This window comes from Neolamprologus multifasciatus, chromosome 22 (assembly GCF_963576455.1).
Source record: "Neolamprologus multifasciatus chromosome 22, fNeoMul1.2, whole genome shotgun sequence".
Classification (NCBI taxonomy): Eukaryota; Metazoa; Chordata; class Actinopteri; order Cichliformes; family Cichlidae; genus Neolamprologus; species Neolamprologus multifasciatus.
The window spans coordinates 5,904,742-5,922,075 of record NC_140459.1 but is presented as its reverse complement, the minus strand read 5'-3'; the positions used below and the strand labels follow the sequence as shown (position 1 = coordinate 5,922,075).

Here is a 17,334-nt window from a genome sequence, read left to right as displayed (position 1 = left end):
CACAAGTCTTCATTATTGCTCAGCCTTACTCTGTTCTTTCCTGCAGTACTGAATAAACCAGCCAGTTAACTTTCTACCAAACAGCAGTTGGAGAGTTTCAAAGGTTTAACGATTGCACTGTTTTGCATATTCCTGTGAAAGGTAAACAGACGGGGAGAGGAGGCACAAAGGGATGATAAACCTGCCTTCACACCTGAGGACAACCGTTTCTCTGGCTGTTAAACACACTGAAACAGTTCTGTCTCTATGTCTGTTGTTGTCTTTCACTTTCTTCTTTCTCTGTACTTTGTATATTGTAACTTTCTGCTGAGTGTCCAGCAGCAGTTCACAGCTCCACCCTTCAAACAAAACTAGCAGCCTCAGAGGCATATGCTCCAAAAGAGATTACTCGTGTAGGATTAAGCATGATAATCTCATCTCTTGTTCATGATCATCTTTGTTGATTTTGCTTTGGTGTAGCTGGTTTATGAGCTGAACAGTGAGCAGAGTGCAGTGAAGACTGTTATAAACACATTGATCAGAGCACTGGTAACACTTTCATTTCACAGACTCCCGTCTTTATCTCCACCCAGGAAACCTTCCTCAAGAGAGAGACCATCTCTATTCATTTGGAAATGTCTCTCCTCTCTAGTCACGACTACCCTTTTGTTTTTTTGTGAAGTGTCCTACTCAGTTTCACACAACTCCCTTTGCATGAATGCATAATTAAGCTGCTGTTGTCTTCCTAGTCGTTACTTCTTGCAGGAGTCCAGCCTGTGAGTCTTTCAGTTTCAAGATCTCTGCTCTTTAAACTGCTGAAAGCCTCAACGAGACTAGAAATGTGTCGTAAAAATGACTTCACTGGTCTTAAAGTTGCTTTTGGTTGATTTATAGCACAAAGAGAAATGAAGACAGTCCTACAAATACAAGCAAAGCATGAAGCAGTGAAAAGAAGCAGTTATAATAACTGTTCATACAACACAGCAGCTACATCAGTTTAACAGAGGGGGATTTATTTTTGATGACTATTATTACAGCAGGAGAGTCAAATTTATTTTATAGGCTCCAGTTTTGATCGAATTTGTATTCTGTTATTTTTTTGAAAGTAATATGGATGGTGTTTGTTAGGGTCAGATTTTAAAAGTTGATGTTTGATGCAGATGTTTCAGTTGGTTTCTGGTGTTATAGTTGTATTTCACACCTAGTTTCAGTTTAGTCAACTACAACAACCTTGGTAAAACGTACTGTAACACTTACCTGTTTGGCTCCAAGGAAGGTGATTTCCACCACAAACTCATAAAGTTATAAAGCTGCAATGCTGACTGGGCCAAAGTCAAAGGGAGAGCGTAGATAATATTATTTTTTTTCTTTAACGTTGATAAATTACTGTGTGACAGCAACCATGACATGAACAACAGCTTAGCTCAATAAAATAAATACAGAGCAAACGTAAAGGTATAAAAAAATACATACAAAAAATCAATTCAGTACAATAAGAAGCTTAGAGGATTTTCTGTATCTGTGACAGCAGAAGTGAAAGGGATGTTAGAGAAAGTGCAAAAGCTGCTCTAAATGAAAATGTAAATGACACCCAACAAGTAAGTGTGTGTGTGTGTGTGTGTTCGTGTGTGTGTGTGTGTGTGTGTGTGTGTGTGTGTGTGTGTGTGTGTGTGTGTGTGTGTGAGAGAGAGAATCAATATTCATATCACACCTTTAGGGCTGTGATCATTATCCTAGTATCCTCCTGTTGCAGCCTCGACATGATTGTGCTCGTTTGTATCCTGATTCGTATCTTCTAACACTGAGACCGTTTTGAACCTCTGGTGGGGATTTTGTACCTAATACAGCAGTGCAAAAATCTTCACAGCTGCATGCATGAGTACCCATTCATTTCAGATATTTTTATTCATTTATACACTCACACTGAAAGTGAAGCATTTACAACACTTTTCTAGTTTATAAGTATATATTTTTATATAAATATATATACTTATATTTATAAGTAAACTATTTCCAGTTTATAAGACCAGTTAACCTAAAATGTGTTATATGAAGCTTATCTGGAGTACCTGGAAAAAACCCAGCAGGAACAAGAAGAACAAAGGCAAACAGCCTGCATCCATCCAGTCTTTGCAAACCCAACACTGACATACAAGACTGACAGAATGTATTTAAAGTTTGTCCTGTAACTTAAAAACATAGAAAACTGAAAACCTAAAAACTGCAAAATATAATATGCTGTATATTAATGTATCTTTTTCCTCAATATCTCCACACCTTAAAATGGTGCTAATATGGAAACCTACATACACATTTGTGGTCCTTGAAAAGACGCATTGTTGTCTTGAGGTGCATTAAGCCCACATTTGTGTAAACGGTACCTGTAGGGACAGAAACAGACTTCTGCTGAACCCCAGGTTCTGTGTTTCTGTCACGGCTGTCGAGGCGAGCTGTGTGGTGTTGGAGGGAAAAGGACCCAAAATGCAGGCAGTTGACTGATAATGCAAGTGACGTTTATTTACAAGTAATAGTGTGACAGAACTGGCAGTGAGAAATGACAAATGATTAAAGAAACCTAAACTGGGAAAACTAAATAACAAACCTGAGAACATAAGAAACAGGGTGTGGGGGCAGCGAGAGGAACGAAACACCTTGGAATGCAGACAAGCCGACAACAAGCACAGACCGACACCCACTACACACACAAGAAAATCAGGTAATCACACACAGGAGGGAAGAATAGCTGATCCTAATACACAACGACGACTGGAGGATACAAGCTGAACACAATGACAACAGACACAGACCTTCAAAATAAAACAGGAAATCCAGAACACGAACAGGGCACAAGGGGAGGACAGAACACCAAAATCAGAATAACTAGAACAGAGGAACCCAGCACCATGACAGTTTCTGTGAGTGCATGTTAGCAAAGTGAAAAATGAAATAATAGAGGCATGTGCATCAATAACACAATCAGCCCAATGGAAACAGTGCAAATGTGTTCAGCTTTGCAAAGCAAACAGTGGCACATTGGGATGCAAATGAAAAAAGCAGCGAATGGAAAATCAGCAAATCATGTGATTCTGCACATGTGAGTGGCACTGTTGACATAGTAAGCATGAGTTAGCATCTGGGTGACATGAACGTTTGCAGGGAGAAGGATGTTTAAGCAATATCAGCACAGAAACGCTGCTGAACGGGAACCTGAACTGCACAGTGAGCTTCTGTATCCGAACACAGCTCCTCACATCAGCAGTAAAAGGAACTGTTGTTGCTAGGGAAGGCTCGTCAGCCATAATGAGTGAATGGACTGAAGCAGAGAGCTGCAAATACAAGGTTACGCAAACACGAGGACAAAACCCAGGCACTCAGAAAGCGTTTATTGTAGTGCAATCAAGTTAACAACATCTAAGATCCCCGAGTCTGTCTTTTTGTAAGGAAGGAAAAATCTTCCCTGGCAACTGTTTCTGGACTGATTGCTCTCATGTGACAAGATTACGCAGTCAAACATGGATACAGAGAGCGGGAGACAGAGGGGGGGGGGGAGTGTGTGTTTGTCAGGGAGAGAGCAGGGCTGATGAGTCAGAGGAGGCTGATTCTGACGTAATCTTCCCTCCTCTTCCTCTGCCTACATTACTGTTTCTTGAAGGCTGATCCTTCTTCCCCTGCAAGAAACAAACATAAAGGCATTAATGTAACCGACCTACTCTTTACCATTGCTGATTCCATATGTTATGTAATTCTGGATATACTTCACAGTATTTCTTCAGGTTATCATTATATGAGCCTGAGCATTAGTCTTATGCATTACATTTGGGAGATTATTTCAAGATATCTCCAACTTTAAACGTACACTCTGCTTAAATCTAATGCTACGATATTTAGAGGTACACCTAGTTTAAGAGTACAGGCCTGTGGATTGTTGATTATTTGGTAATTCAGTTCTTTTTAGTTAAAAAAACATTTCACATATCCACAGGGACATTATTTCCACATCCACAGTGGTTATACTTACACATCCATGTTATTTGTCCATGAACAAAAATGACTCACGAGTTGTTCATGAGGCTTTCACTTTCACTAAATACAGTTTCACTTTTTCATTCTTGAATAAAATCCTGCGGTTCAAATGGTTTTCTTTTATAATTTTCATTTCAGATACAAATGAGATTTTAACAGGTAAAAATTTCACTTCAGATGTTTAAAATTAAAAGTAAAACTTTTTAAGATAAAGTTGCAAATATCTAGAAATGTTTAGCAGTGGACAGAGGATTAAAAAGCTCCACTGACTATTAAACTTATGACATCAACAACAACATGTGTCTCAGTCAAAATTATATTCTTTATAGTGAGAACCAAGAAAGACAAAGTCAGTAACTGTACTATAAATAGAGTATCTGTATATTCTATGAGATACTTATCAGCAAATACTGCAGTACATATACACCACCTATCAAATTTCAGCTTGCACTGGTGAATGCAAGTGTTTACTTTTAAAATGTGATTTAGAAAAGTTACAAGACTAATAAAGATGAATTATGTAAACAAAATTATGAAACGTGCATCTTTGTTGTCATTATCAATATTGCCTCTATAAGCTCACCAGTAAAAATATTTGTTTAACAATAAACAGTCAGTCGATACAAAGATATGATCACATACAGGATGTGCAGTTCAGTTTCCATCCACTGTGCAACATTTTCAGGCCGGTTGCACAATAATCACACCCTTATTGTGCAAATTGAGTTTTTATCTAACATCCAACAGATCACCGGCTGTTCCCTGAGTGTGCCTGGGGGAACATGGTTTTAAATAACTGCTGTCTAAATGAATTACATGCTAACTGAAATCTGGGATCAAAAGATGTTGCTTTTATTATTTTGATAGTTACGTGTCTGATAATCTCATTGGAACCCAGCAGTGAAATAATAACTCCTCTTTAACGTCCACTTTAATGAGTCTCGACTCATCAGGGACTACTTCAGTGAAGCTTATTGTCCATTTTCAAGTCTTATTTGAAATACAAATACACACAAGGTGTACATAACACCCCACAGGCACATAATACCTGAAAAATAACAAGACTAGAGAAATACGAAAAACATTTTTCAAAATTACATTAAAAAATAGAGACAAAAGCGGAGATGATGGATATGCGTCTAAAGAGACATACATACTAGATAAGACAGGGTGAACAAGGGTGAACAAGTTAAATTGTTGTTATAAAACCATTTATATAAAATCCCCTGTTTATCCCCTTTTCCTGCTTTAATCTGTAAAATAACACTCATCACTTCCAGCTGAATCCCACCTCCTTCCAGGGAATACTCAGTGCAGAACACAAGAACGTATTTTATGGGTAAAACTGCTCCTGGATCAGCGTCGCTTTTGGACACTGGGGGCATTGTTGGCAAGGCGTCTACGTGGGATAAGCGCATGCGCATTGTTTCATGGTGCAACGCAGACGCAGATCGACAGCAATCACGATCAGAAGAAAAAAACAGATGTCAGTATTTTTCTTTGACAAACTCCGACAAATGAGATGTGGATTATTATGGCGATCATAAACGGATTACAGGTGCAAGAGTTCGGCAAACAGCGCAATCAATAAAACTGCAATCGTTTTTTTAGTCACGTGGTCACGCCTGGCCAATCAGAATGAGCCAAATCCGACGGAAAGTATGTTCTTTGTTCGGATATTTCGACAACTTTATTCGCCTATTTGTGGCGAATAATCTGCGCGTCTCTCTGGATATGGACACGGTGTTTTTATGAGCACGGGCTCGCGTTGAACACATTTTTATCGCGGTGTTTGCAGAATGCCACGTGTCCAGATTTGATGAACGGGCACGAGTCGTCACATGACTCCCCTCCCCCACCCCTGCGCAGGGAATGGGGGAAGAAGGCGGACATGTTTGAGGGAAATGTGTTGGTTAAAAAGTATCGAGGTGGAAGACAAGAAGATAATTTGAAGAAAGGTTTCGCATTATTTTGGGATTTATCATTGGAATTTCTTATTCACTTTACATTCCAGACTTTATTGACTTATACTCAACATTCATTTTATATTTTTTATATATATTTTTAAAAAATGTTTAGTTTAATGTTTGTTTTTACAGCACAATGTTATGAAAATGTTACAAATATTTGAAGCTGTATTAATATGTGCCAGTGCTGTATCGTGTATTTCAGTGACATTGCAGGGAATTTGTAACCTTGGTGTGGGGGATGGGTGCAGTGGTTAGGTAACCTTTTGTGTGTCGTCGTTTCAATGAGTTTAGGTCGTTTTTATAAAAAAAGAAGCCGCTTATATAGGTTTATTAAGTACGATTTTTGTACAATTATCTTGATGTTATTTGGTCTTTTATTGTTTGGTTGAACCACAAAGGTGTGGTGTGATAGTTTAATCTTTAAAACAATAGTTCAATCTTTAATTTAATTATTCCCTTAGACTGTATTGGTTAACGTAGTTGTGTAAATATTTCGGTTGGAGCTTGATTTAATCAGGCTTTGGATGAGGTTGTTAATGAAAACTGCTGTGTCATTCAGGCGTTGGTTTCTGTGACCTTCTTATAGGTGTTCGTGTTATTGAAGGTTGTTTTTACTGCTGATGAAAAGATGTAAATGATGGCTTCAGCACAAACATCGTTTAGTTAAATTAACTGTAAGGCCTGATCTGCGCCCTTTCACAGCGTGTAACTGTGGGTCGTGGAGGCCTCGTTTTACAGGCTTGGCTGGTCTGACTGTTAAAATTGTGGCGCTTTCTTCACCAAGTGTTGGGGATCTTACAACGTTTGCGCGTGTAAATCGAATATACAGCGTTTTACAGGTTTTTCTTGACATTGTGTGTTTTGAGTTGATATTTATTTGATCATATTACTGTCTCTCAACGTGCTTAAAGATGGCGGCTGTGCTTCGTTTCCCTTAGATAAAAATGCGGATGTACTGTTTAGTACAACGCTCGTGGGAAGAAGCCCTTGGCTCTTCGAGGGTACGCGTGACTGGATGCAACAACCAATAGGCTTCGCGGTATTTACCCTGAAAGCCCGCGTTACAGCAGCTTTGACCAATACCCGTCGTCGCTCTCAACACGTTGACGTAATGTAATATGATATGGAGCAGGCTGGCTTCCTTGCCCTCGCTTTCTGTGGGGGATAATATGGCGGAGCCAGTTGCATACAGTATATCTTAAAGGCTGTAGAAGGGTGGACCAATAGTGTTGTGCAACTTATTTGACGGACAGGAAAATCTTGCGAATAGGCTGACCTGAATTGCAGGTTGGGGAGTTTCAGTGTCCAGGGGTGTGGTCATTTTAACTGACGTCGTGAACAGCCAGTAGAAATTCAAGGGGCGGGGACGTTTTGTGGTAGTGTGTCCAATGGGTTTTGCGACGGGTCTATAAAAAGCCGGGTGTAGTCGCATAGTCGCCATTTCACCGAAGCAGATTTGAAAGAGAGCTCCGTGGCGGGGAACGGAGAGATCTGACGACTGGAGACGGATCCTGGTTTGAGTGTAGCTAAAAACAGAATCCGGATCCATCCCGATGGAAATGGCTGTTAACCCGCCCATTGACAGGTATCTACCGGTATAGCTGACTCTCAGCTTTCCATCAGTCGGAATATTGTGAACATTTATGGTTATTTATTTTAAATATAACGGAACGGGCACCCTGTTTGCTGTAATGCCAGTTGAAGAGAGGTGGACGCTGAGTATGCTACAGGAAGGACTTTATCGCGTCGTTACAGGCATTAGAAGTGACTTTCATGTGGAAGAAGTAAGGTTGTTTTGGGCTTTTTAACATAACAAACTGCGACTGTTGAGCGCTGTGTCGGCGCCATTTTCGGCTGCCGTTGGCCGCTCTCTCCCACTGTCTAGCAGTTAGCATTACTAGCTTTAGCCTGAGCCCAAAGGTTTGCTCATGAGACGCGTAAGTATCACGTTTGGTGCTGTATGTCTGCGTTTATTGACAGTGACAATAAACGCTGTCAATAAACAATGCTGACTTGGCATCTTTTAAGAAGGCTTTATCTAATGTATAAATGTGGCATTTTTGCAGCACAAAACAATAGTTAAGCTTGATCGTTGTGCAAGTATATACGTAGGGGAGTCGGGAGCACAGCCACGGCAGAGTCACTGCGTGTTTCGCCGGTTTGTTGTTGTAGCCATGTGGCGGTCATGGGGTTGTTGTGATCGCCGGTGCAACGACTCTCCATTGTAGCATAACGGCTAACGCTCGGTTATCAGTAGCACCACTACCGGTTATTTATGTATTATTAAAGTAGTATTGCCCCACATACAGAGAGCCTGTCAATGTCTCTGGTAAATGTTATTTTTAATGTAGGGTTTATTAGGTATGTATGTTGGGTGTTTCCCTTGGTTGCCTGGTTACAGCGCACACTAGCCCCAGTAGTTAGCAGCTGCTATCATTTTGAACTAATCCGACAATGCCAAAAAACTAAATATTATAAAATTTTAATACTTTAATGGAGAATTTTTTGTCTCCTAATTTGTTAAATATTTTTTTTGGCCAACATGTTTTTTGTGTAGTGCTGTTAATATTTTGTACATGATTATTTCCCTTTTTAATAATAAAGTACACTAACTGTCAAATGTGTTTCCAACAGTTGTATCATTTAAAATGACTGCTTTACAATAGCTTTGCACTCATTTTGTTGTATCGTGTTGCTAATTCTTCTTACATTTTGTGTGTAGGGTGGATCAGTGCAAACATACCCTTAGGCTATGCATAGGAGACTTAAGCTACTAACCCCATGGGTTATATTACTTGCACTGTTTGCTTAAATGTGGAACAATTTTCTGTTATTACTTAATGGTAATGGTGCAGCATCCAATAATACAACACCAGCTGTTTCAGGCTTTTGGTAGAGACCAGTTTTCAGGCGGATGACCTTAAATACCCCCTCTTGCCTTGGTTAGTCTTGTAAGTCTTGTGGTTCAGATGGTGGGCCAGTGAAGATGGGTCATGGTGAGTCAATACCTTGCAGCACTGAAAGAGGGGACAACTGAATAAACAGAATTGCTGGTTTTTACATTTTTCTTTCGTAAAAATACTAGCATTAGTGTCACTGGAGATTTGATGCTAATGCCACCAACAGTCCCCATCCAAGCAACCAGACTCTGAAAATACTGCACAGTTAATTACATAAAAAAACAACTACTGTTACTTTATATCCAGTACCCGTAACTATGCTGTTTGGCTCTCCTGCACATACAGAAGATTGAGGCGTGCGTTGGAGGGATAAGGATATGCTTTCTTTACACCTTAGTGTTATTAAAGGTACACATGGAGGCACAATGGTAAGTCAGGTCAACACCAGAGTTCAACAGAGATGGTCTTCCTTCGCTGGTGCAAAGTGTCGCGTTACGTATTGGTAATGTGACTTTTGTATAACTGTTTTCTCCTGAAGTTACTCTGAAGTCACCAGGCGCTCATAGGTACAGTCATGGTTGCAGAGAACGAGTTTAGACAGTCGGTGTCTTGCACCTGTCAAACACAGAGCAACAAGAAGTAGGAGTGGCTTAGTGTTAATAATACTGTGACAAGTTAATGTGTACCCTAAGCTCTGTTTATATATAATCACAATCCTGTGTTAATGGCTAATGGGTGGCTCGTGGTAGACAAGGTTAGGAATTAGAATTTGTGTGTGTAAATTTTCTACACTATTCCAGTCATTACAGCAACAGGGCAGCTTAAACTCCTCCCACAATCTAAGTTTTTTTTGTTTTGTTTGTTTTTTTTTAAGCATGGAAATGGGTGTGGGGTTTAAGTCTGGGTGAGACGTGTAGAAGAGGAAGTGCTTGGACCAGTTCACCCACTGTGAGCGCTCAGGGTCAGGCAGATGGGTGCTTGCTAACAAACGTGTAGTATCATTTTTGACTTTGTATCAAATTTGACACGATAACAGGAAGCATACGTCAACAAGGGAACACTTACTTATTATGAAAGTTGATTAGCTTACATGGTAATCCCAGGATGTACAGCACAGAATATTCATTGTAACCTTTCTATAATGAGAAGAAAACCTTAATAGAATTTCATCATCACAGCTCAAACCAAAATACTCAGTTCCTTTGTAACTGTGCTCTCTGCAGCTCCCATGTTGGGCCTGATGCCGGTATGTTGGGAATAATGATGGATCAGAACTGTGGCACAGCTGGAAAACGCATCCGAAAACCTTCACTGCTCTACGAGGGCTTTGAGAGTCCTGGAATGCCCCCTCACAGCCAGATGGCCCCTTCTGGGCCCCCGCAGCCCCCGGTCAAGGACCCCAACCGCCAGGGGAGGATGACCAACCAACTGCAGTTCCTGCAGAAAGTCCTGCTCAAATCTTTGTGGAGGCACCACTTTGCCTGGCCTTTCCACGAACCCGTGGATGCGGTCAAGCTCAACCTGCCGGTGAGTGTATAGTTTCAGGTTTCAGTTCCTGTTTAAAAAGTGAAGTTTGAATGTTTCCTACCCTGAAAATGCCTCTCTTCCTCCAGGACTATCACAAGATCATAAAAAATCCAATGGATATGGGCACAATTAAGAAGAGATTAGAAAATAACTACTACCGCAGTGCCAGTGAGTGCATGCAGGACTTCAACACCATGTTTACCAACTGCTACATTTATAACAAGGTAAATCTGCCCTGGTCAATATAACCAAAAATTTTCTGTAAAAATATATAGTATAAAATATTTAGAGCAATACTACCCTTGTATATTACGTATCTATATCTCACTATGTCTTTAGATGTTGCCTATAGTTATTAACTATAGTTAATGAATGTATTATGTATAGAGTGTGTTAATATCATTGTTTTAAAACCATTTTGTGTGAATTTCCTTCTCTGCAGCCGACAGATGACATCGTGCTGATGGCGCAGTCTCTGGAAAAGGCGTTCCTGCAGAAGGTGGCTCAGATGCCTCAGGAAGAGTTGGAGCTGCCTCCCCCACCTCCACGCAGCAAGTCAGTAAAAAATGGCAAAAAAGGGAAAAACAATGCAGGTGAGCAGATGCGTCAGGCCAGCAGCTGTAGTTCACTCAGGACAAGATCAGACTCTTCACAGCCTGATTCTCCTCTTTCACTCTTTCAGTCTCTGGAGGCGTGACGACAGCTCATCAAGTCCCAGCTGTCTCTCAGTCAGCATACTCGCCTCCCACTCCAGAAACGCCCGACTCAATCCTCTCCACCCCACCACAAACCATTTTGTCCAAGAGCATGCCCCACACCTTTCAGACTGAGCAGACCATGCCCACCATCACAGGTCTCCTGCCCACCCAGCCCACGGCTAAGGTAACTGTAACGCTTGACTTCTTGTATTTATATTTTTGGAATTTGTTCTAAAATTCATGGAGACTAGTCATAAAACGGGATTCCTCTGACTTCCTCTGTTCTTCTTTTCTCATCTACAGAAAAAAGGTGTGAAGAGGAAAGCGGACACCACCACTCCGACCACCGTACCCATGCCTATAATGAGCACAATGGGTGTTAGTGGCATGGGGCTGGGGCACAACTCGCCGCTAACCCTGACCTCTCTGAGGGTGGACCACAACAGCGGCATGGGGATGGGAATGAATATCAACATGAATATGGGCCGACCAGCAGTGGTTGTGGGCACCAAAGGAGCGGGAGGGAACAGGAGGGGAGTGAGCGGACGACCCATCAAACCTCCTAAGAAGGACTTACCAGATTCTATCCTGCCGCCGCCGGTGCGCCGCAGCAAGCTGAGCCCTCAGATGCGTTACTGCAGCGGCGTCCTGAAGGAGCTGCTGTCGAAGAAGCACGCCGCATACGCCTGGCCGTTTTACAAGCCCGTCGATGCCTCGTCGCTCGGTCTTCACGACTACCACGACATCATTAAACAGCCCATGGACCTCAGCACCATCAAGGTACGCGTTCATTCCACAGACTGAATTTATCAGACTGAAGTTCAGAGACTGTTTATCTAAAAATCTTTTCTTTTGTTGTTTTAGCGAAAGATGGACGGCAGAGAGTACCGTGAGTCGCACCAGTTCTCCGCTGATGTTAGACTGATGTTCTCCAACTGCTACAAGTACAACCCTCCTGACCACGATGTGGTGGCCATGGCCAGAAAACTCCAGGTGATTTTCTTTATTTCAATGATTAAAAAAATTAATTAGAACGTTTAAATTCTCGCAATTTTAAACTTCTGCTTCTCGTTTTCAGTTGCATTTTTTAAACCAAACCATTTTCTCTCTCCAGGATGTTTTTGAGTTCTGTATTGCTAAAATGCCAGATGAGCCTCCAGCACCACCGAGCTCTTCCTCCTCTTCCTCATCCTCTTCATCCTCCTCTGAGAGCGAGCTCAGCAGCGAGAGTGAGGAAAGCGACAGCAGCCCAAGCTCCGACTCTGAGGAGGAGAGGGCGAACCGTCTGGCAGAGCTGCAGGAGCAGGTGTGTACCGCAGCATGTCTGTAAACACATGTTCACACACAGGTTGTTCGCAGCACTGATGCCATTTTATCTTTTTATTTTTTTGATCTTTCAGCTGAAAGCTGTTCATGAGCAGCTCACCGCACTCTCCCAGGGCCCCATCACCAAACCCAAGAAGAAGAAAGACAAGAAGGACAAAAAGAAGAAGAAAAAGGTTGAGAAAGAGAAGCACCGGAGGATAGAGGAGGAAGTGACGCCCGTCAGGCCGCCCAAGACCCCGAAAATGACCAAAACTCCAAAATCTAAGAGCAAGAGTGTGCCCTGCCCCGTGATGCCGATGAAGAAGGCACCGAGCAAGAAAAACAACAAGAGCAAGTGAGTGCTGCCACCTACTGGACAGTTTATGGGTTGACTGCATTGTGCACATTTTTTATTTTGTTAAACACTCCCTGCTTTCCTCCAACAGATCCAAAAAGGCCAACGTCATCCCGCAGGTGGCCCACGATCCCCTCGTGAGCCATTTTGACTCAGACGAAGAGGAGGAGACGGCGCCTATGTCGTACGACGAGAAGCGCCAGCTCAGCCTGGACATCAACAAGCTGCCCGGCGAAAAGCTCGGCCGCGTCGTTTACATCATCCAGTCCCGTGAGCCGTCGCTCCGAGACACCAACCCCGAGGAGATCGAGATAGACTTCGAGACGCTGAAGCCTTCGACGCTGCGGGAGCTGGAGCGATACGTCATGACGTGTCTGAGGAAGAAACCCCGAAAGCCTTACAGTTAGTGAACTTGATAAAACATGAATAAGCACTGGGTTAGTTGATCTTTGGTCAAAGTTCTCCAGCTCATTGATGTTCTCGTCTTCTGTCTGCAGCGAGTAAGAACAGTGCTGGAAAGTCGCGGGAAGAGCTCGCTCTGGAGAAGCAGATGGAGCTGGAGAGAAGGCTGATGGACGTCAGCGGTCAGCTCAACTCTGGAAAGAAGCCGACGAAGACCAAACGTAAGTCGTCCATGGTTGAAGAGTGAAACTTTATTAACACTAAACTGTTCCCGGTGTTGAAAAATGACCAAAAACTACAGCCATGGAGCATAATGTAGTTTTCTTGTTTTCCTCTGAGCACATGTTGATGTCGTTTTGTTTTCTTCCTCCAGCCGAGAAGCCTGCAGCCGACACCCACACCCAGCCGTCGCGTCTCAGCGCCAGTAGCTCCTCCTCTGACTCTTCTTCATCATCCTCTTCGTCCTCGTCCTCAGACACAAGCGAGTCAGACTCCGGCTGAGAGACAGACTCTTCATATGAAAAGATGTCCCGCCGGACTCTTTTCTCCCCGAGTGGACTGAACTTATTTAAAGCTGCTGACGGAGCTGCAGGAAGGGCCGGCGAGGCCGGCAGAGATGGAGCGTTCCCGGCGCTCAGCTCCGACCTGAAGGAGGTTCCTGCTCTCCTCCCTGAAGAACCGGCCTCGGCGGGCGGAGTGAGGGACGCTCCATCTCCTGCACATAAAGAAGATTGAGGCGTGCGTTGGAGGGATAAGGGTGCTAGAGCCAGAATGTGTCTAATTTCTGGAGATAATTTTCCCTTCTCACCGTGCTCCCTGTCTTTATGCTGTATAGACGAGGTGTACAGTACTCAATACATTTCTTTTATAAAGAAGCATTTTATGGAGCTAATTTATTCCCTCATTGTGGGAACAATGAAACTGGCATGAGCGAAGTCGTTTTTGTTTGTGTTTCTTTCTTTTTTTTCCGAGTGGATAAGAGGGGAATGTTTGTGTGTGTGTTTCTGTGCGAATGACGTCGTGACGTTCTTCATAGTTTTGACGCAGGCGTTGAAAAAGTGGGTCTGCACACAGAAGCACCTTCAGAACGCATGAGATACAGAGGAGCTGACGAACATCTGCACACATCTGTTGGAGGGGCATGAATGTTTCTGTGTCGGCTGTTTTCTCATCCTTTTCTCTGTAAACGTGTTGCTTTTTCTAATGTGACCAATCTGCTAATAAATTGTGGGGGCGTTTCGTCCTGTGCTCAATAACATCTGTTCCTCTGATTTCTTTAATTCAGTCACAAAAACATCGGATCAGAGAGGTTTTAAATCCAGAAGTTTGTCTTTAAACAATCGGCCTTCGAGATCGACGGCAGCTGAAAGTTTCAGTTTTATTTGAGTTTACTTTGTGTGATTAAAACTTTAGTTACAGCAGGTTAGAGACGGCGAGTTTGTTTTGATCGAGTAGACGCCGACGATGGATTCGTGTTGTTGTGATGATGCACTGTTTCGTTTTGTTTGTACTACTAAATCAGTTTGTGATTTTTAGGGTAAGGTGTGTTTTCTGTTCTTTAAAATCTGCAGCGGATTATTTATTTAGGAGGAATTTTAAAAAGGAGAAACTTTTCATACTGAAAGCAAACGTTTGTGGACAGGTTACGTGTCGGGATTGTGGAGGTGTAGATAACCTACAGCCTCTGAGCATGTTTTTGTTTCCCTTTGATTCCTTTAAAGTATTTTCAGTCTGAAGTTTGTCAGAACCTTGAAGCCTGTGTACTCCATCGCTTCACCTGAACATCTGTACATAAATAAACTGAGACGTCTTTTCACCGACTTTGGCAACGTTTTATTGACATCCTGAGTTCAAACAACACAACATAAAAAATACATCAAAGTTTTCAGTTTGGTGATCAAAGAGAGGCGCAGATTAAAGTATTAACTGCAGTTTGTTTATTCTTTTGCTGAAAGAACTTTTTAACCCTAATCTGGACTTTTTAAAACACACGCTCACAGAGGAGAACAACACACAACTGGAACTGAGCATTAAAATAGAGTTCCTCTGAATGACGTTCTCACAGTGCCTGACTTCATGTATCCTCACATGCAGCCTGCATCCTGCTGCAAGCAGTTTTCCTGCATATTAAAAATCCTGAGATTCTCTCACATGTTTATATTGATTATTAATAATTATTACTAATAATAAATAAAAGGGAACAAGCTGACAAAATCCATTTAATACTCCAAAACACTCCTGCTGCACTGTGTAACCCCACAGACCACCTGAAACCTCCAAACATGAGTTTTTTTGACACCAGATAAAAGTCCAGAATAACACAGATTATTTGGTGTCACATTTAAAATCTATTCTTAACTTGGGAGTCTTAATAATATTAAACTAAACCTTTTATCAGCCTTTAAATGTGTTCAGTAATGATGCTGACAGCTGGGACAAAAACATGTAAAGATATTTTTGTGATATTTTAATTGGATTTTATGTAAATTAAGGTGTTTTTTCTGTTCCAGCAGAATTAGTTTTTGCTCTTAGTCTAGTTTGGCTCATTTTTCATGAAAGCTCATTGAAAGATGAAAGTGAAAACCAGATGAAGCAGTCAGATGTTACCAGGCAACAGGATCTCTTCTTGGAAAATAAATAGAGCAAAGAGGACACAGTGAACTGGACTTCAGCACATCGCTGACGCTGCTGATAAATTTCTGTTTCATTTCTCAGGAAAAAGCTGGACTGGTGTTTTTACAGACACTTAAAAGTGCAAGAATAAAAACAGACAACAGAATTATGACGGAGACGATTGTAAATCAAAACCATGTGTGGCTAAATATATAAATGTTCCTCTAAAGGTTTCTGCAGCACATCAGTGTCAGATTTACTGATCATAAGATATTTAATGAGAATATTTAAATTAATCTACCCAGTAAATAAGGGAAATTAACTATATTCTAAACTATAAACGTTACTGAGTTCTCACTGCGGTGTAGACTGATGCATTGAGTGTTTCTTCTTCAGTCATCTTTCTCACTCAGTATGTGTTAATAGACCTCTCTGCATTGAATCATACCTGTTATTAATCTCTGTCTCTCTTCCACAGCATGTCTTTATCCTGTCTTCCTTCTCTCACCCCAACCGGCCGTAGCAGATGGCCCCGCCCCTCCCTGAGCCTGGTTCTGCTGGAGGTTTCTTCCTGTTAAAAGGGAGTTTTTCCTTCCCACTGTCACCAAAGTGCTGCTCATAGGGGGTCATATGATTGTAGGGTCTAGGTTACAATATAAAGCGCCTTAAGGTGACTGTTGTTGTGATTTGGTGCTGTATAAATAAAATTGAATTGAACAGACTGATCACAGAGATTGACTGCCCTCCAGTGGCCACAATAAGTATTTACACCGGCCACATGTAAATACTTCCGGTATTGTGGCAACCACAAGAGCACCTGGCTTTAGCCACTGTAAGGTATGGAGCTCCACAGTAGGCGGAAGCGAAAATTAAATTGCGTTTTGACCACACTGACGGAGCAGAGAAAATATACTAGACAACAGATTAAGTTAAAATTATGAAATAAAAACATTTTGCATGTAAAAAAAACAGTTTAGGTTTCAGCAGAAATAACATGTTACACTTAGCATGTAATAGATTTGGGGAGAAAAGTCTTTACAAAAAGATACTTTTATTTGTGACATATGTATGTATTGACATACAATTTAATAAAGGCTAACTAAACTAACTAACTGGGCACTAAAAGACATGAATAAAGTGCAATGTGCAGTAAATGGAACAATTTACATTGATGTTACAGACAGTAAAATGTAGTGAAGTGAATTTGTTCAATAAGAAGCAAAAAACAAATATATTTGAAAGTGACCGCTGCATAGGTGTCAAAAGAACACATTTTTCTTTACTCAAGTAAAAGTATAGATACCTCTGTTTAAAAATACTCTAGTAAAAGTATTGACTCATGTTTTCACTCAAGTGGAAGTACAAAAAATACAAGCTCCAAAACATACAAAAGTATAAAAGCATAAAGTAAGGTAAAGTAAAAGTAGAAAGTAGGCACAAAAAAGTAGCGAAGTACATTACAGATACCCCAAAAGTCGACTAAAGTACAGTAACAAAGTATTTCTACTTCGTTTCTTTCCATCTCTGATGCCAACAATAAATCATATTTTAATGCAAAATGT

The 17,334-nt window shown here is 41.5% G+C and overlaps 1 protein-coding gene across 2 annotated transcripts; it reads left to right on the top strand.

Annotated features, from left to right (window-relative positions):
- The first annotated feature begins 5,405 nt into the window (after positions 1-5,405).
- brd2a (bromodomain containing 2a) lies at positions 5,406-14,979 on the top strand. Of its 2 annotated transcripts, none has more exons than XM_085147918.1 (12): positions 5,406-5,960; positions 10,096-10,399; positions 10,486-10,623; positions 10,842-10,992; positions 11,082-11,281; positions 11,401-11,877; positions 11,962-12,090; positions 12,212-12,403; positions 12,498-12,757; positions 12,849-13,159; positions 13,255-13,380; positions 13,533-14,979. In XM_085147918.1, the coding sequence occupies exons 2-12, from the start codon at positions 10,121-10,123 to the stop codon at positions 13,658-13,660; spliced, it is 2,391 nt and encodes a 796-aa protein (XP_085004044.1). In that variant the 5' UTR covers positions 5,406-5,960; positions 10,096-10,120; the 3' UTR covers positions 13,661-14,979. The 2 variants fall into 2 exon arrangements, with proteins under 2 accessions (XP_085004044.1, XP_085004043.1); XM_085147917.1 differs by having other exon boundaries at positions 5,406-7,557.
- Positions 14,980-17,334: the final 2,355 nt, after the last annotated feature.